General features: G+C 43.2%; 1 protein-coding gene across 2 annotated transcripts in view; it reads left to right on the top strand.

The window, feature by feature from the left end:
• The window catches only part of CKMT1A (creatine kinase, mitochondrial 1A), a 65,214-nt gene that overhangs the window by 24,350 nt on the left and 19,403 nt on the right, over positions 1–21,461 (top strand). The window contains exons 2-4 of one of the 2 annotated variants that reach the window (XM_077263581.1): positions 10,315–10,518; positions 14,828–15,026; positions 21,346–21,441. In XM_077263581.1, the coding sequence (XP_077119696.1) occupies positions 10,367–10,518; positions 14,828–15,026; positions 21,346–21,441 (447 nt within the window). In that variant the 5' untranslated portion in view covers positions 10,315–10,366. The remainder of the gene's footprint in view (positions 1–10,314; positions 10,519–14,827; positions 15,027–21,345; positions 21,442–21,461) is intronic. The other variant, XM_077263583.1, reaches the window with a different exon arrangement.

The raw sequence follows: 21,461 nt of genomic DNA, 5'->3' as shown, positions 1-21,461 counted from the left end.
AGAGGAGGAAGGCAACATAGGCAAGGGCACCAAATGGACCATTTTAGAAAAACGATCGCACACCACCCAGATGACAGACATCTTCCGAGACACCGGAAGATCCGAAATGAAATCCATGGAAATGTGCGTCCAAGGCCTCTTTGGGATAGGCAAGGGCAAAAGCAACCCGCTGGCACGAGAACGGCAAGGCTTAGCCCGAGCACAAATCCCACAGGACTGCACAAAAGAACGCACATCCCGTGACAAGGAAGGCCACCAAAAGGACCTGGCCACCAAATCTCTGGTACCGAAAATCCCAGGATGTCCCGCCAACACCGAAGAATGAACCTCAGAAATAACTCTGTTGGTCCATCCATCAGGGACAAACAATCTCTCTGGTGGACAACGATCAGGCCTATCAGCCTGAAATTTTTGCAGCCCTTGTCGCAAATCTGGGGAAATGGCAGACAAAATTACTCCCTCTCTGAAAATACCAGCCGGCTCAGAGACTCCCGGAGAATCAGGCACAAAACTCCTAGAAAGTGCATCAGCCTTCACGTTCTTCGAACCAGGCAGGTACGAGACCACAAAGTCAAAATGGGAGAAAAACAACAACCAACGGGCCTGTCTAGGATTCAGGCGCTTGGCAGACTCGAGGTAAATCAGATTTTTATGATCAGTCAAGACCACCACACGATGTCTAGCTCCCTCGAGCCAATGTCGCCACTCCTCAAATGCCCACTTCATGGCCAACAACTCCCGATTACCAACATCGTAGTTCCGCTCAGCAGACGAAAATTTCCTTGAAAAGAAGGCGCATGGCTTCATCACGGAGCCATCAGAACTTTTCTGCGACAAAACAGCCCCTGCACCAATTTCAGAAGCATCAACTTCAACCTGGAAGGGAAGAGAGACATCCGGCTGGCACAAGACTGGCGCTAAAGTAAACCGACGCTTCAGCTCCCGAAAGGCCTCCACGGCCGCAGGAGACCAATTCGCAACATCAGAACCCTTCTTGGTCATATCCGTCAAAGGTTTAACCACGCTGGAGAAATTAGCGATAAAACGACGGTAAAAATTAGCAAAGCCCAAGAACTTCTGCAGGCTCTTAACAGACGTGGGCTGAGTCCAGTCATGAATGGCACGGACCTTAACTGGGTCCATCTCCACAGTAGAAGGGGAAAAAATAAAACCCAAAAAAGAAACCTTCTGTACCCCAAAGATACATTTTGAGCCCTTCACAAATAGAGCATTCTCCCGCAAAACCTGAAACACCATCCTGACCTGGTTCACATGGGACTCCCAATCATCAGAAAAAAAAAAATATCATCCAGATAAATAATCATAAATTTATCCAGATATTTCCGGAAGATGTCATGCATGAAGGACTGAAACACAGAAGGAGCATTAGATAATCCGAAAGGCATCACCAGGTACTCAAAATGACCCTCAGGCGTATTAAATGCCGTTTTCCATTCATCTCCCTGCTTTATGCGCACAAGGTTATACGCACCACGAAGATCTATCTTGGTGAACCAACTGGATCCCTTAATCCGAGCAAACAAATCAGACAACAATGGCAAAGGATACTGAAATTTAACAGTGATCTTATTCAGAAGACGATAATCAATACAAGGTCTCAGAGACCCGTCTTTCTTGCCCACAAAAAAGAATCCTGCACCAAGAGGGGACGAGGATGGGCGAATATGCCCCTTCTCCAAAGACTCCTTTATATAACTCCGCATCGCGGCATGCTCTGGCACAGATAAATTAAAGAGTCGTCCCTTAGGAAACTTACTACCAGGAATCAAATCTATAGCACAATCACAGTCCCTATGAGGAGGAAGGGCACTGGACCTGGCCTCATTAAATACATCCTGAAAGTCTGACAAAAACTCAGGGATCTCAGAAGGAGTAGAAGAAGCAATAGACACCAATGGAGAATCGCCATGAATCCCCTGACACCCCCAACTAGACACAGTCATAGCTTTCCAATCTAAAACTGGATTATGGGCCTGTAACCATGGCAGACCCAAAACGACAACATCATGCATTTTATGCAGTACCAAAAAACGAATCGCCTCCTGATGTACAGGAGTCATGCACATGGTCACCTGCGTCCAATACTGAGGTTTATTCTCTGCCAATGGCGTAGAATCAATTCCTCTAAGAGGAATAGGATTTTCCAAAGGCTCCAGGACAAAACCGCAGCGCTTGGCAAATGACAAATCCATCAGACTTAAAGCAGCACCAGAATCCACAAAAGCCATAACTGAGTAAGAAGATAATGAACAAATTAAAGTCACAGACAAAATAAACTTAGGCTGAAAAGTACCAATGGCGACAGGATTAACTTTTTTCTTTAAACGTTTAGAGCATGCTGAGATAACATGTGTTGAATCACCACAGTAGAAACACAACCCATTTTGACGTCTATGATTTTGTCGCTCGGCTTTGGTCAGAATTCTGTCACATTGCATAGAATCAGGTGACCGTTCAGACAGCACCGCCAAAGGATTATCAGATTTGCGCTCCCGCAAACGTCGATCAATTTGAATGGCTAGAGCCATTGAATCATTTAGACCTGTAGGGATAGGAAACCCCACCATCACATCTTTAATGGCTTCAGAAAGACCATTTCTGAAATTTGCGGCCAGTGCACACTCATTCCATTGAGTAAGCACGGACCATTTCCGAAATTTTTGGCAATATACCTCAGCTTCGTCCTGACCCTGAGAGATAACCAGCAACATTTTTTCAGCCTGATTTTCAAGATTAGGCTCCTCATAAAGCAAACCAAGTGCCAGAAAAAACGCATCAACATTCACCAATGCAGGATCTCCTGGCGCCAGAGAGAAGGCCCAATCCTGAGGGTCGCCGCGCAAGAAGGAAATAACAATCTTAACTTGCTGAGCGGAATCACCAGAGGAACGAGGTTTCAGAGACAGAAACAATTTACAATTATTCCTAAAATTCAGGAATTTAGATCTATCTCCAAAAAACGGCTCAGGAATAGGTATTTTTGGTTCAGACATAGGGCTATGGATAACAAAATCCTGAATGCTTTGCACCCTAGCAGCAAGCTGATCCACACTAAAAGTCAAAGTCTGGACATTCATATCTGCAGCAGAGTTTCAGCCACTCAGAGAAAAAGGGGATGGAAGAAGCTAGGCAAACTGCAGCAAAAAAAAAAAAAACAACTCAGAACTTCTTTTTAATCCCGCTTCTGCGATGCATTAAACATTTTTTTTTAGGCCTGGCATTCTGTTATGATCCCAATGGCAGAGGATCTCTGATATTCCGGCAAGATAGCAAAAATATAAATACTGCTCTAGGGAGGTGGAAACTGGGCTAACCGCATACCTGATCCTGACACAAACAACTAAAAGTAGCCGGTGAACGTGCCTACGTTGGTTCTAGACGTCTCGAGCCAGCCGGAGAACTGACTACCCCTAGAGGGAAAAAATAAGACCTCGCTTGCCTCCAGAGAAATTGAACCCCAAAGATATAGAAAGCCCCCAACAAATAATAACGGTGAGGCAAGAGGAAAACACAAACGTAGAGATGAACTAGATTCAGCAAAGTGAGGCCCAATAGTCTAGATAGCAGAAAATAGATAGTGGACTATGCGGTTAGCAGAAAACCCTACAAAACATCCATGCTGAACATTCAAGAACCCCCACATCGACTGACGGTGTGGAGGGAGAATATCAGCCCCCTAGAGCTTCCAGCGAGTCAAAAAATCAAATGTAAAGCAAGCTGGACAAAAACACTGAATAATGCAAACGATCCAAATTGTACAAAACAGACTTAGCTTTTCTTGCATAAGGCAGACTTAAAGGAATCCGGAGGAGACCAAATAGGTCTGGATACAACGATGCCAGGCAAGAGACTGAGTCCAGAGGAGACTCAAATAGGAAACACCCGCTGCTTAACGACACAGCTGGAGCTCAGGCCTGCAACAAGACATACCTAACACAATACCGTTAGTGACCACCAGAGGGAGCCCAGAAACATAGTTCACAACAAATAGCCGCAGGTGGCCGGAGTCTGCTGATATTTACTGTGGGAATTACAAAGGTGGGGGAGGTCAGAAGGGGGATATCTTGTCCCCTCTGCCCAGGGGCGCAGCCTGTGGGCTGATGCATTAGGGACATGAATCTCACATGGAACCTATTATACATACATATGACTGCACAACATATTCTGGGTGCTGATGGGTTCCGTAACAGAAGGTAATCACCATAGTACATCAAAATGACTCCTGCTTCGTTACACTGGCAGAAACCTGTCCTAGAATGTTAATAGACAAGTGCATGTGAGCATGGGCAGGATGAAGCTCCAATGCTGTGACCTGGCGGTAGCTTATATATAGCACTTTGCCAATCTATCTTCAGAATACAACAGCCACTCAGCATTCAGAAAGACAGACTAGACAGCAGTGTGACCAGCTTCTACTTACATCATTACCACTGATATCTCCAGTATTAGATCAGGCAGACAGGATGGACACTAGTGTGAGTAGCTTCTTTTTACTACAGCACTCTATTGTCTTCAGCATTAGATCAGACAAACAGGGTGGACAGTAGTGTGAGTAGCTTCTTTTTACTGCAGCACCCTTGCTACCTACATTTTTAAATCAGTTAGACAGGGTGGATAATTGTGTGAGCAGCCTCCTTTTACCTCAGCATCCCTGGTATCTCCAGTATTAGATCAGAAAGATAGTGTGGACAGCAGTGTGAGCAGCCTCTTCTTACCTAGGCACCACCAGTATATCCAGTATTGGCTTTGATAGGCAAGACAGAGAATAGTGTGAGAAACCTTTTTGAACCTCAGTGCCCATGTAATCTCCAGTTCTAGATCAGAATATTTACTGGGAGCACATCTGTTTACATATGAAAGAATGGGTTGGAGCTTCCTACCGCACCTGTCCTATTAACATTCAAGGACTAGTTTCTGTAAGTCTAACAAGGCAGCTGTCATTTTTTATGAACTACAGTAATTAATTTATATAAAGTATGATTTGATAATTAAATGTATGTAGGAAATTATTTATAATCAATGTTTTTCTGTATTTTTTTCTTGTACAGAAAATCACTTTAAGGTCTCCCTCACAACATATGTATCTGACGAGTGCTATCCAATTTTTTTTTTACCGGAGAGCTCTCAGACAAATGTTATTGAATGGTGCAGTACTGATGCACAATTTTTTTCCCTGACAGAATCTGTCATACAAAATCACAGCATGCTGCGATTTCACTTTGATATCAGATGCCACTCACTCTTTCAAGTCTATGGGTGGGTGGAAAACATCAGACTGCATTTGGATGACATCTGGAGTGCAAACTGATTTCCGCGGACTGACACTATGGAGAAGATGGAGAAATTTTGTTCTCCATCTTCTCACTGTGTGCTCCGATTCTTTTATCCAAGAGAATTGGATCAAACTATGCTGACACTTGGATCAAACACTGATCAGAGTTTGATCAGACTGTCATTTGCATAATAGGCCCGATTCCCTCGAATCTACAACCATATGACTGTAGCCTACAGGTGGTTGCACAGGATAGACATTTAGCATCTATTCACAGGGTGATAAAAGCCTAATTGCTAGTACCCACATCATAGCAAACCCCATAATCACTAAAATGAAGTTCAAGCATCCCATTCCTTTTCACTACACCCACTACAGTAAGGATAAGCTTGTGGTATACACCATTTAATGTATATGGGTCTGATGGAAATAGCCAATCGCAGTGGCTTTCCTTGTTCTTATTGGAATGTGCACAAATGTGCTGCAAAACTACAGGTATACATATTGAAATAGGGTGTAAAGAAATACATTCGAAACAACCCAGAATAAGTGTCACATTTCAGATTCCTCAAAGTCCCCCACCTCCCTTTTATGCTTATGACAGCTCTACACATTCTTGGCATTCTCTATCAAATAGTCACCTGGATTGGCTTCCAGTAAAAAGGTGTGTCTCATCAAGAGTTCATTTGTGGAATAACCTGCTTTTGAAAGTGTTTGCGACCATCTGGTCTGTTTTTCAGGGTCATTGTTGGTGTATAGTTCCATACGGCTCTGACCCCTATTCCACAACTGTTCTAGGACCAGTCAACTATGTAAAACTAGATGACAGTCCATTATTACTTTAAAACATGAACATCAGTTAATCCAGAAAATGCATTCCCTGCGGCCAATCAGTGGCCGCTACACTGTCCCCTCGTTCGGACATACTTCTCATCTGGAGGAAGTCAGAGCTGCGCCCGCTCTCTCACTTCCTCCAAATGTCTGATTTGTCCAAAGGAGAATGAAGTGGCTGCTGATTGGCAACAGGGATCGCGTGACATTGCTATGTTGCGCAATCCCTGGAAGAGCCAATGTCGACACAGCATCCACCCCGGAGGTTATTATTGGTGTTAATATTTTACTTGGGAGAAACATATTGGTTGAGAAGGAGTTGTCTGAGTAGTGGACAACCCCTTTAATGTTGAGATGTGCCTGCAACTTGACGACTCATTTGATTCACACGTAGAGTGATGACGCCATTAGGCCTGTTTCACACGTCAGTGGCTCCGGTACATGTGGTGACAGTTTTCTCACGTACCGGAGACACTGACACACGAAGACACATTAAAATCAATGTGTCTCTGCACATGTCAGCGTGTTTTCACTGACCGTGTGTCCATTTGAAAAACACGGAGACATGTCAGTGTTCGTGGGAGCGCACGGATCACACGGACCCATTAAAGTCAATGGGTCCATGTAAAACACGTACCGCACATGGATGCTGTCCATGTGCAGTCCGTGTGCCGTGCAGGAGACAGCACTACAGTAAGCACTGTCCCCAGCTTGTGGTGCTGAAGCCGCCATTCATTTCTTCTCTCCAGCAGCGTTCGATGGAGAGATGGAATAAAAAAATATTGTTTTTTTATTTTTTTTGCGGTTGAAATAAAGTTCCCTGTAACCAACCCCCTCCCACCTATGGGAGGTGGAGCCGCATATTCATCACTGTAATGAGCGGCACCACGTGGCCACTCATACAGGACAAGCTGCGGTGCTGAGAGGAAGCATCGAGGGAGCTGGGTGAGTATTTTATTTCCAGCGGGCGGGCGCACAGGGGTTGGGAGGGGGTGGGTGGGGGTTGGTTACCAGGAACTTTATTTCAACCTCAAAAAAAATAAAAAAAACAATGATTTTTTCATTCCTTCTCTCCAGCGAACGCTGCTGGAGAGAAGAAATGAATGGCAGCTTCAGCACCCAAAGCAGGGGACAACGCTTACTGTAGCGCTGTCTCCTGCACGGTCCGTGTGGTACCCAGTCGGCACACGGGCGGCACACGGCTGCCGCATGTGTGTCACACTGATGTGCCACGTGAGCACACGAACACACGGATAACTCCGGTACCGATTTTTCCGGTACCGGAATTATCTGGACGTGTGAGACTGGCCTTAGGCTAAGTTCCCACAATGAGTATTTTCTGAGTTTTTGATGTTGCAGATTTTCTGCAGCATTTCTGCACCTACAGCTCCGGCAAAAATTAAGAGACCACTGCAACATTTTCAGTTTGTCTGATTTTTCTCTTGATAGTAATATTTCTGAGTAAAATGTAAATTGTTCTTTTATTCTATAAACTTCTGACAACATGTCTCCGAATTTCCAAGCAATAAATGTTGTATTTTTTTCTGAAAAGGAGAAATGGTCAAAATTTAAAAAAAAACAGTCCTTTCAGACCTCAAATAATGCAAAGAAAACAAGTTCATAATCATTTAGAAACAATACTAATGTTTTAACTCAAGAAGAGTTCAGAAATCAATATTTTGTGGAATAACCAGCTTTCATGCGTCTTGGCATGCTTTCCAGCAGTCTTTCACACTGCTTCTGGCACAAGAATGTAAGCAGTTCTTCTTTGTTTGATGGCTTGTGACTATCCATCATCCTCTTGATTACATTCCAGAGGTTTTCAATGGGGTTCAGGTCGGGAGATTGGGCTGCCCATCACAGGGTTTTGATGTGGTGGTCTCTTAGTATTTGCCAGAGCTGTATTAGGGTATGTTCACGTTACATTTTGCCTTTTTTCTGTGAATTCTTGCTGGGAAAAGTTGCAACATTTTACTTTCTCAGCAAAGTGAATGAGATTACTGAAATCTCATACACATGTTGCTTTTTTCCTTGCACATTTGAAGTACCGTAGTTTCAAATCTGCAGCATGACAATTCTTTCAGCGTTTTTCACCCAAATGAAAGGGGCAATAAACACATAAAAACCACTGCAAAAATGTGTGTATTTTCTGCACCATTTTCCATGCCAACACTTCAGTATTTGCAGCAGAAAAATACTGAACACGTGCACACACCGATAGGATAATTAGGTTACTTGCATTTTCTATTGCGTTTTTTACATATGTTTTTATCGTTTCAACATTTTTTTTGTCTTTTTTTAACCTCTTTCTGACCTCGGACGGGATAGTATGTCCGAGGTCAGATCTCTTGCTTTGATGTGGGCTCCGGTGGTGAGCCCGCATCAAAGCCGGGACATGTCACTGTTTTGAACAGCTGACATGTGCCCGCAATAGCAATAGCAATAGCACATGACAGCGGCATTTAACTACTGCTTCCGGCCATTGGGCCGGAAATAAGCGCATCGCTGACCCCATCACATGATTGGGTGTCAGCGATGCGTCGGCATAGTAACCATGATGCTGGTTGCTGATGCCGGCTTGCTGTGAGCGCCACCCTGTGGTCGGCGATCATAGCAAGCCTGTAATTCAGCTATATAGGAGCGATCTGATGATGTAGCAGAGCCGATCGAGTTGTGCCAGCTTATAGCCTCCCATGGAGGCTATTGAAGCATGGCAAAAGTAAAAAAAAAAAAAATGTTTAAAAAATATGAAAAAAAATATATAAAAGTTTAAATCATCCCCCTTTCGCCCCATTCAAAATAAAACAATTAAAAAAAAAAATCAAACCTACACCCTACACATATTTGGTATCGCCGCGTTCAGAATCGCCCGATCTATCAATAAAAAAAAAGATTTAACCTGATCGCTAAACGGCGTAGCGAGAAAAAAAATTCAAATGCCCGAATTACTTTTTTTGGTCGCCGCGACATTGCATGAAAATGCAATAACGGGCGATCCAAAGAACGTATCTGCACGAAAATGGTATCATTAAAAATGTCAGCTCGACACGCAAAAAATAAGCCCTCACCCGACCCCAGATCCCAATAAATGGAGACGCTACAGGTATCTGAAAATGGCGCAATTTTTTTTTAGCAAAGTTTGGAATTTTTTTTCACCACTTAGATAAAAAAGACCCTAGACATGTTTGGTGTCTATGAACTCGTAATGACCTGAAGAATCAAAATGGCAGGTCAGGTTTAGCATTTAGTGAACCTAGCAAAAAAAACAAAAAAACAAGTGTGGGATTGCACATTTTTTGCAATTTCACCACACTTGGAATTTTTTTTACATTTTCTAGTACAAGACATGGTAAAACTAATGATGTCACTCAAAAGTAAAACTCATTCTGCAAAAAATAAGCCCTCACATGGCCATATTGACGGAAAAAAAAAATTATGGCTCTGGGAAGGAGGGGAGCGAATAACGAACATGGAAAAAACGGAAAATCCCAAGGTCACGAAGGGGTTAATATGGCTTTTTTTTTTTTTTTTTTTTAAAAACTGCTTTGTTTTGGATACTTTCTGTTATTTTGCTTTGATAAAACTTTGGTAATAAAGTCATGTGTGGGTTACACGCAATTTTACTGCATGAAAAACGCTCATGCGTTCAAGTCTATGGGGAAAATCTACAAATAAAATGCACATTCACCTCTACCTGTTGCAGATTGAAAAATCGCACCGCGGGTCAGTTTCTACTGCATAACAATACGCAATGGTCATGACTCATGAGATTTCTATAAATTCTCATCCACTTTGCTAGAACTGTAATTCGCTGCTTGTTTGCACTACGAAAATATGTGGCATAAAATACTCAGCAAATTCTCATTGTGGGAACTTGGCCTACGTGTAACATGATAATGGATTATGAAACGTGCTATGTTATTCTTCATGCACCATCACTATAATGCTGCTACATGTTTTAAATGTCCCACCACGTTGTGGAATCTCCTTATTGCATTATCCCCTATGAGAGCTGAGGGCAGGCCAGATTTCTCGAGTCTAAGGCAGGTCTGTTCTCTCCGCGCCTTGCTGTAATCTCTTCTGTTTTGTTCGGTAGTTTCTATTCATATCACGTCCACCCCCTCAGCCACTGCTCTCTTTTCTCTCATCTCTCACGCACTCTCCATCTCTTGTCCTTGGTGTCTCTGCAGATCGACTGAGTCCCTTCTTCTGTCACTCTCCTAGAGCTCCAAGATTGTAAAAATGGCCAGCACCTTCTCAAGAGTCCTGTTATTCAGGAAATCAGCTGGACTCCTGGCAATGGCTGGCGCTGGGTCACTGGCCGCTGGGTACCTCATTAGCAGAGAAGTCATCAGCGCTGATACCGAAAAAAGCCGGAGACTCTACCCACCAAGGTAACTGCAAGTTTTATTTTACATCTAATATCTTGATCAATATTTATATGAATTTATTATATTTATTTATATATTATCTTTTCTATTCATTTTGTTAATTCAGGCTATGGTTATAAACCATTTTGAATTCATTGAATCAGTTTATTTTTTCCGCTTTGATTTTTTTTAAAATACCAAGTACGGATCCGTTCAGTTTAATTAGCTGCCATTATGATAGAAGCCCCACTGAACGCTCTAGAATCCAGGATGGAGGGGGTTGGGGTCTTTATTGATAAACGCTGGGGGGATGGGGATCGTAATATTTAATGAATTCATTAAGAAAATTCTCATATTAATATCTGAGTACCTCAGAGACCAAATCCCACCCGAAGCGTTAGAATAAGTTATAACTATTACAACATACATTTCGTTTTTATTCTTTATTGATAAGAAATCGCCAGCATTCCTCCTCAGCATGTCTCATGTTTTATCAATGTATTTTGCATATATATTTTCTCTCTTGTTTCACCTTGCAGTACATTCCTTTAGACAGAGATGACATAAAATAATGTAATATTACCAGGAATGGCTGGAGGGAGATGCTTACTTAATTATAGGCAGCAGCGCACAGTCTGGTACCTCTGCAGAGAAGAGCTATCCATCTCTTGCGTTATGCAGAGTGCTGCATCTCCGGGGCACGGCAAAGGAAATCAATACCTTCTTCTCCGTAACTAAGAATAAAATGTGTTTTTCCTAATAGACACTATGGTAAAATGTAGCCATTTTCTTTGACAAGAATGCAGGGTCCATGTTATTATTTTTTACCGGTTGGCAGAATACTGGGTTTTGCACGTTCATATTTGCTCTTGATGGCATGTATACTGCTGACATCAGCAGAAATAGAATTCACCTACTGACCTGTGCTCATCAGAAAGCATTGTGGTGTGAGCGGCTGCATTAGATGTTAGGAACGTGCACTGCTAATGACGCTATCTGAATATCTGCATAACGAATTGCTTAGAATAAGCTGTGACCGTGGCTGTATTCATGTAAAGCTTTAAGCGTGCAAAGCTTAAGAACGCTGAGCCAGCAAGCTTCTTACGGAGTTCACCACCTTAGCCTACATTCTGCTACGTGGTAATGTATTGAGGCCCCCTAAGAGGACACGCATATGGTATATTAACTTGTGAGCAGCAGACGGCACCACACGGTGTTCAGAAAAGATTTATCTGTTATTCTAGATTAATGTCTGGTGAGAAGATAATCATGATCTGACGTGACGTGCTTAATTACATCAAATCATCAAAATGTATCCATTAATAATAATAATCTCCCTAATCCCTGCTGCACCCCCATAAACTTTATTGTGAGGATCAGCCAACTGTGCATATTTCTGGCAGCAATTATCTCCTGAAGCAACAAAGGACTGGGCATGCTGTAATCCGACATGCCTGATCCTTCTTACAGTCAAGATGCCTGAGTACATATTTAGAGAGTTGTTTGATCCCTTCAACGTTTATCTAATATGTAAATGTAAGTTCAATTTTAGTATCAGTGTAGCTCTTGGGCCCCAGTGCAGGACCACGTGCCATTTTTGATATTGGTATCTTCTGGGGCAGAGAGGCCTTTCGGTCCAGGTATGACTGTTACCGTGCTACCACTGCCTTCGCTAATGCTACCCTCTGGTATAAATGTATGCATTTTGATAGCGCTGTTTATAGCAAATGAGAAAGAAGGGAAAAACATTCTTCACAGATCATGTTATTGTACAGTAGTTACATACTGTACCATGGCCCGAAATCACAACCTAATATGTCTGATGTAGCTGACTGGTCAACATTAATGTAGGGTAGATACATATTCAGGGCCAATATAATAGTAAATAGAGCCCGTAGGCAACAAGCAAAGTAGGCAAGACTGCTGTATACAGGCACCACATTGTGCCCCAATAACGCTCAGGCCTCTATTAAAAAAGGCCCTGAGCAAGTGGTGTATTCCCACTCCTAATACTGGCCCTGGACATTGGGTGACTATTATCGGAATGACATAATTCCCCATTACAATGCATGATTAGCTCAGTTATATGTGATGGTATTTTGAAAAGGTAATGGGATAAGGAAACACCTCTGAAGGTTCTTTCTTCTGGGGCAAACATGTTCAGACAGAAATAAAACACCTTGTTTTCTATAATGATAGCTCTCCGATGAGAGTTTCCGAGACCCACGGACAGAAGATTGTTGATGTATCCTGTTCAAATGAGAACAATCCAACAATAGAACTCAAATGTTTAGCATTTAAGGTCCATTTACAATGATATTACCGCTGATCAGTAAACTTCTGCCAATCGAGACGGTCGTCTAAATGTCTGTGTGTAAACTATGCGTACTGGGAGATCCACACCACATTGCTCTGTGCACATAGGCTGCCATAGTTCTCAGCAGTGCGAGTCCTGTTTACACAGGACAATACATCCCCTTATAACGATGATCTTTTCTGCTGCACAAAAGATCATTTTACCCAATGAACGAGCGTTTTGCCGCCTGTTTACACTGCAGATATTCGTGAGATGAACGTTTTTAACAATGGTCCATCATGATTATCTTACAGTGTAAATGCCTCTTTACTAAAGACTTGGGAGGAAGATAGCAATCAATATCAGCAGCCTGGATGACTAAGATTATTACTGTACTGTTGAGCTGAGCAATACTTGAGAGTTCTACCAAGAAGGCATTAATCACTCCATGCTCCATGGCCCACCAGCACTGGCTCCTCGTAGTGTGACGCTCAGTTTATGCTGTGTGATGGGAGGTGGATATTTCCTGCTGATCAATATTTGCCACTTATAATGGCAATAAAACCTCAGTATCCACTCCCTTCATATCCTGGTATTGATCGGTGCAGTGCAGTAGAGTTTGATGAGTTATCACAATATCACAAGCAAAACATTGATGAGATTGTCAATGAAATGTGAATAACTTTTTATACTATTTTAGTTGGCTCACGCAAGGCCGAATTCAGATGTCGGTAAACCACTGTCCATACACAGCCCCGCCATGTACGAACTGGCTGCAGGTCTCCTAACGCGAACTCAACAGCCTCATATAAGGCTACGCGGCTGTCAAGTTCATATCAGGAGACCCCCGACCAGCCCATGCATCTCGGGCAGTACTAGGACACTATTTCATGGAAATAAATAAATAAGTAAATAAGGTCTAAAGAAAAATATTGTCAGTACTTCAGTGTTCTTTAATCATTCATTGGAGCCTACAACCTCCTACTAAATGACTGAGGTCACTACACTCACTGGCCACTTTATTAGGTACACCTGTCCAACTTCTTGTTAACACTTAATTTCTAATCAGCCAATCACATGGCGGCAACTCAGTGCATTTAGGCATGTAGACATGGTCAAGACAATCTCCTGCAGTTCAAACCGAGCATCAGTATGGGGAAGAAAGGTGATTTGAGTGCCTTTGAACGTGGCATGGTTGTTGGTGCCAGAAGGGCTGGTCTGAGTATTTCAGAAACTGCTGATCTACTGGGATTTTCACGCACAACCATCTCTAGGGTTTACAGAGAATGGTCCGAAAAAGAAAAAAAATCCAGTGAGCGGCAGTTTTGTGGGCGGAAATGCCTTGTTGATGCCAGAGGTCAGAGGAGAATGGGCAGACTGGTTCGAGCTGATAGAAAGGCAACAGTGACTCAAATCGCCACCCGTTACAACCAAGGTAGGCCTAAGAGCATCTCTGAACGCACAGTGCGTCGAACTTTGAGGCAGATGGGCTACAGCAGCAGAAGACCACACCGGGTACCACTCCTTTCAGCTAAGAACAGGAAACTGAGGCTACAATTTGTACAAGCTCATCGAAATTGGACAGTAGAAGATTGGAAAAACGTTGCTTGGTCTGATGAGTCTCGATTTCTGCTGCGACATTCGGATGGTAGGGTCAGAATTTGGCGTAAACAACATGAAAGCATGGATCCATCCTGCCTTGTATGGAGCATCTTTGGGATGTGCAGCCGACAAATCTGCGGCAACTGTGTGATGCCATCATGTCAATATAGACCAAAATCTCTGAGGAATGCTTCCAGCACCTTGTTGAATCTATGCCACGAAGAATTGAGGCAGTTCTGAAGGCAAAAGGGGGTCCAACCCGTTACTAGCATGGTGTACCTAATAAAGTGGCCGGTGAGTGTATGTACCCGGTACTTTGTCTAGAGCCGTACCTGATTTCACAAATGACAAAATGGTTTTGCCTTCTATATAATTTAGGTTTATACTTTGAGATAGTGTCAAGTCAGTTTAACTTGTTTGTTTGTTTTTTTACAGTGCAGAGTACCCAGACCTCCGGAAACATAATAACTGTATGGCAAGTAACTTATCTCCTTCCATCTACGCCAAGCTCTGCAACAAGTCCACTCCTAATGGCTTCACCCTTGATCAATGCATTCAGACCGGTGTAGATAACCCAGGACATCCCTTCATTAAAACTGTGGGGATGGTAGCAGGAGATGAAGAATGCTATGAGGTAAGAGAGCAGGGTGAAGGCAGTAGTATGGACTTATACTGGATTTTCATGTACACTGTATGGTTTTTTGAACATGGTCCAGATGTGTCCACCCTCACTTTTTCTTGAATTTCATTTAGGACTCTGATTTTTGACAAAACAAATTTAATACAATATCACGACATGCAAGCGAACCTCTTGATCATAGATGTCTATACTATGTGTGGCCATGGAGAGGTTGTGCAACTCGCATCACAACCACTGCATGGCCACACTTAGTACAGACATCTCCTGACATAGTATCTAGAAATCATGTTGAAAGAGCTCATAAATAATCTCAGAATATGCTAAACCAAAAGGAAACGTAAAGAAGGTTCAATCTGTATTTGTTCTAAGGAATGAACTACTGAAATCTCATAGTTAATACTGTGTGAAAGCAAAGGGGAGCACATTATCATCCCGAGGCAACAATTTTCTTTTTCTGAACAATATCCTTGTCAACATGAAAGCTGTTTTGCTTTTTATAGGACAGATAAAGTCATGTAATTAACAGACTCTTTGACAGTTTAATCTTGATAACTCGATATACTGTAGTTCATTATCACTTCACAATAGTAATGAATGGGTTGCCCTTCTTGACTGTTATTTGTAGCATCATCAATCAAATGTTTTGTTGAGAGAAACAAAACAATGTTCAGACATCATTTTTATAAGAGTTATTATTATAAATTATTATTATTATTATTATTTATATATCACTATTGATTCCATGGTGCTGTACATGAGAAGGGGTTACATACAAAATACAAATGTAAATTATGGTGAACAACCTAACAATGACAACCTGGTACAGAAAGGAGAAGACCCTGCCCTCACAGGCTTACAGTGTACAGGATAACGGGGAAGGAGACAGCAGGGTAGGAGGTTGCCGCAGCTTCGGTGGTGTTGAGGTGGCAGTGGGGTCATTGTAGGCTGTAAACTTTCTTGAAGAGATCAGGGTTTTAAAGATCCATCTGAAAGTTCCTAGAGTGGCGGATAATCGGATGTGTTGCGGCACAGAATTCCATAGGATGGAGAGATACTAGGGAGAAGTCTTGGAGATGATTGGGTGAGGAACGTTTGAGTGTGGAAGAAAGAAGAAGGTCTTGGAAGGACTGGAGGTTGTGCGTTGGAATGTATTGTGAGATTAGTTCGGAGACATATTGAGGAGACAGATTATGGACGGCTTTGAGAACCAGTGTTAGCGGTTTGAACTGTATACGTTCAGGAATTGGGAGCCAATGAAGGGATTTCTAGAGGGGAGAAGCAGAGGAGTAGCTAGGAGAGAGGTGGATTAATTGAATAGCAAAGTTAAGGATGTACTGGAAAAGTGCTAGGGTGTTGGCTGAGAGGCCATAGAGGAGGATATTACAGGACTCGAGGTGGGAGATAATGAGAGCTTGCACTAACACTTTAGTACAATCAGGGTTGAGGAAAGGACAAAGTCTGGAAAATATTTTTGAATTGGAGGCAGAAGGGGCTTGTAAGAGCTTGGATGTGTGGTTTGAAAGACTGGGCAAAGTTAAGGGTTTGTCCGGGGCAGCGGACTTCTAGTACTGCGGAGAGCATGGTGTCATTATTGTCATTAAAGGGAACCTGTCACCCCATTTTTTCAATATGAGCTAAAAATAGCTTTAAATAGGGCCTGCGCTGGGCTTTATAACTGTGTCTTTATTGTCCCCTGATTCCCCCCCTTTGCTGCCAAAATACCTTAGTAAAGTCGCCGTTTTCGCCTGCCAATCACGGCAGTCTGGTCAAATGGGCATTGTGAATTCGCTGTTTCTCCCTCACCTCTTGCTTTTCCCTAAGTAATTTCTTCCCGGCGTTTGCGTAGTGCTTCGCGCCTGCGCAGTTAAGTATAATGTCGGGCCTGCGCATTATGCTTTGCCCAACTGTGGGCATAGCATACAGCTCGTCTCTGCGCATGCGCGGCTCTTCTCTGTAACCTGTGTGTCCCGGAAGTCTGGCTATGCAAATGGTGTTGTCCTGGATGCCGGTAAAATTTCCCCATCCAGAGCTTCTTGCGTAAGTTGCTTATCTACAAAACTTACGCAAGAAGTTCTGGATGGGGAAATTTTACCGGCATCCAGGACAACACTATTTGCATAGCCAGACTTCCGGGGCACACAGGTTACAGAGAAGAGCCGCGCATGCGCAGAGACGAGCTGTATGCTATGCCCACAGTTGGGCAAAGCATAATGCGCAGGCGCGACATTAGACTTAACTGCGCAGACGCGAAGCACTACGCAAACGCTGGGAAGAAATTACTTAGGGAAAAGCAAGAGGTGGGGGAGAAACAGCGAATTCACAACACCCATTTGACCAAACCGCCGTGATTGACAGGCGAAAACGGAGACTTTGCTAAGGTATTTTGGCAGCAAAGGTGGAGAATCAGGGGACAATAAAGACACAGTTATAAAGCACAGCTCAGGCCCTATTTAAAGCTATTTTTAGCTCATATTGAAATAATGGGGTGACAGGTTCCCTTTAATTGAGATAGACAGATAGATAGATAGATAGATAGATAGATAGATAGATAGATAGATAGATAGATAGATAGATAGAGTAGGGGGATTAGGTCATATGTAGGAAAGATTCTGAGTTCAGTTTTGTCCACATTGAGCTTTAGGAAGTTAAAGGAGAGGAAGGAGGATATGGCTGATTCTCTGGGATTCTGGACAGCAGAGAGGTGACGTCCTGGCCTGCAATGATGCCTCTCTACCACTGCTTTGGTATTCGTTGACAATCTGCAGAGGTGTCATCATCATGACTACAATGCACATGACCACTGTAACTAATCAGGTATTGATGGTGATGTCAAAGCAGATGGTGTGTGCCATTTAGCCGAGTGATTGGCTGCAGTGGTCACGGGAGCTGTAGTCACGACTTTACCGCTACAGCTTGTCCACAAACTGAACATGAAGTTAGAAAACCATCTAACCTCTTCTGTAGTTGATTCGGACAGTTTGGAAGCACTGAGCCCACACCATTGTTCAGCGTTTCTTCTTTCTTCAGGAAAAGGAAAAATCCGGCTTCCAGGTCAAAGATTATCGATTAAAACCATATCTTTGTTGTCTTGTTAAAATCCAAATACATTGCAATAGTAGGAGAAACCTCCAAACACATTATAACTGACTGCCATTGGAAGTCGGACCTTTCCTTTCTTTTTGGATTAATAAAGACCGAAGCAGCGGCAGAGCGGTGTCGCTGGAGCACATGAGGATCAGAAACAGAAGTTTATGATTTGTATCCAGTGCAAGCAAATAGGAATAAAAAACTTATTACCAGAAAACCCCTTTAATAAGAATTGATACTTTGTGTCATATATGACTGATACTATAAAGCTAGGTGCACCCATTGAGTATTTGGTGAGTTTTTACCTTAATATTTGTCAGCCAAAACCATGAGTGGAACAGTCAGAGGAAAAGTACAGAATAATAGAAACACGTCACCACTTCTGTATTTATCAGCCACTCCTGGCTTACAAATATTGAGGTAAAAAACTCAACAAATACTCAAAGTGTGCATGTGGCGCCCCTATGAGTCCAGTCACCACAGAGGTACTGCACCTCAGCCAGAGGTGTGGTACTCCGCTCTCAGGTAAGGAGGGAGCACTACCCGATACTCACACACTAGCATTCAACACCACACAACTCCAGGCCAGGGGATCTGGGCGGACCCTATTGAGGGAGGGCCCCATCAGGCTGGAGGGGGAGCTAGGTAGAGGGTGTGGTTGGAGTGTGACAGTTGTGAGGAGTTGTCATGGAAACAAGAGGGAGGAATTAGTTAGTCAGTTAGAGAATTGGTGAGGAAAAGTGGATGATCGCAGACGTGGAGAAAGAAGCTCCTGAGAGAGGGAGAAGGGGTCCTAGGGGCCAGGAAAGTGAGGAACCCATCCTGGGCGCCTGAATCCACACCAACCGTAGTCAGGTGGAAGGACCTGGTCACAGTGGGGGAACTGGTCCCCAGTCTAGTAGAGGAACTACAAGACTCAGCTAGCAAGCCGGAGGCTGTGGTAACTGTAGGTGCAAACAGCCACATCCACACACATTCACACATAGTATCAAGGGGACCAGGAGGACATCGCCTGACAGGATCAGCTGCTGGCTCGGGACACTGTGTGTGAGGCGCAGGGCAGGAGGGTGAAGCCAGCGCAGAAAGACAGCCAAGGAAGGAATATAAGAAAGGGAGTCTCAGGAAAGTGAACCCCAAATTACCTGAGAGCTGGCTGGACCACAGACAGACCCAGAGGACACAGCACCCGGCTGGGGATTGCATCTCAGAACTGTGAGTAAAGTGTGGAAACTGCACCTTGCTGTGTCCTCAGGATTATTTACTGCATCACCTGCCCTGCACTACAGCATTCACCATCATTGACTTAACACTTCCACTGCCGTGGGGCCTAGCTCCACCCGTGGAGAGCTGTAACTTCTCAGCTGTGTCACCAACTGCCCCAGTGGACCTGAATCGCAGCGTTGGCCATTTCCCTTATTGCCGTACACCACGGGTGGCGTCACAAACAAATCCCCTATAAACTTTATTTCCCTTTCAATTAATTTTACATTGAACACCCAGGGCCACAGATCAGGTCACTGCTGTTGTGACAAACCCCCCGTCGGACCTGGCCCGAGTACTCCATGGCCCTAGCGGGCGCTCCATGCACATGGCCTTAGGCTACATTACCACGATGATTTTTTGGTGAGTTTTTTATGCTACATATTTTCGAAAAAAAATGCAATCAAACTATTTTACTTAATGGGTGCAGAAAATCTCTAACATCAAAAGCTCATTGTGGGAACTTAGTCATAAATATATTGGATTACTTGAATTTTTTTCATTGCATTTTTAGTGAGTTTTTCACATGCATTTTTATCATGTTTTTGACCCTGAGGTTTTGTCGCTTTATGGTTTATCATGTTTTAAATAAAGTTGCTTTGTTTTTGATACTTCTTAGGCTGGTTTCACACCAGCTTTCGGCAGGGCTGCGGATGAAATCCTTCTTCCTCCTTTAAGCCCCGCCCACTCCCGTGCCTCTTCCTTCACCTCCGCCTACATCTGCATGTGTCATGCATACCCTATCTTTAACATTGGGTACACAGGCCATGTGGATGTATACGGATGCCTCCGCATGTGTCGTCTTGACGCTGCGCTGACCTGCGTCAAACGCAACATGTTGCATTTTATTGCGGTCGGCGCAGGGTCAAAATGGTGTATGAGGAGGCATCCGCATACATCCGCATGGCCTGCGTACCCAATGTTAAAGATAGGGTACGCAGGATGCATGCAGAAGTAGGCGGAGCTGAAGGAAGAGGTGCGGCAGTGGGCGAGGCTTAACGGAGGAAGAAGGATTTCATCTGCAGCCCTGCCAAACGCTAGTGTGAAACCAGCCTTAGACAAAACCTTGTTGATAAAGTCATGTGCGGATTACTTGCGTTTTTTATGTGTTTCCACAGTGAGAATGCACAAAAAATGCATATTCATTTTTTTGCAAACTTTTCACATCTAATATAAGTCTATGGGAAAATCTGAAAACACACGGTAGAGAAATTGCATGATGTGTATTTGAAATATACACCTCAAATCAGTTTACGCTGAGATTAAAAAAAAGCACAGAGGGCAGGAGATTTTATAAATCCCATCCACTGTGCTGGAACTGTAATACACAATGTTTTTATAGCAGTGAAAATATGCAGATACAAAAACTCATCTTGGGCACACAGCCTAAAGGGGCAGTCAGATGGCAGTATAGATCGGACGATGATCACATCGCATTGCACGGACTGGCTGGCTGCTCTCCTGACTTAAAACGTGATAGCTGCATAGAAATACATGCTGTCATGCTTGGGTCAGGAGAGCCGTCAGCCAGTGTGAGCATTGCGATGTGATTGTCATCCGTGATATACGGCCGTTTGACTGCACACCGATGATTATTTTTTGGTTGTGTGTGGGTTTTTTTTACATTAAAATATGCATAGGGAAATAATGTTCACCCTTCTCTTCATTGTACAGGTTATGTCTTCCACAGAATAAAAGCAGTTTATCTTTCCAAGGAAGGGATGTGCATATCCAGAATCTGGTTAAGGTCTCCATTTTAATTTTTGCAATGGGACCTCTTCTTCTCTGTACATAGCACCCAATATGATATACACTTTATTATTAGCATTGATATAGAGTGGATTCACAGGAGAGATTTATTTATGCCACTGATTTGCCCACAAATATCTTGATACACTAGATAAGTTACAAAGTAAGAACCGTAACCTGTAAGAATGTCTGAAGAGATTTTTTTTTTATGTTTCAGGTATTTGCAGATATTTTTGATCCTGTAATAAAGGAGCGTCACAATGGATATGATCCAAGAAACATGAAACATCCCACAGACTTAGATGCCAGCAAGGTATTAATAGAAGAATACAT

This window comes from Ranitomeya variabilis, chromosome 5 (genome assembly GCF_051348905.1).
Source record: "Ranitomeya variabilis isolate aRanVar5 chromosome 5, aRanVar5.hap1, whole genome shotgun sequence".
Taxonomy (NCBI): Eukaryota; Metazoa; Chordata; class Amphibia; order Anura; family Dendrobatidae; genus Ranitomeya; species Ranitomeya variabilis.
Note: the sequence above shows the minus strand (reverse complement) of the source record. Positions and strands in the feature narration are given on the sequence as shown.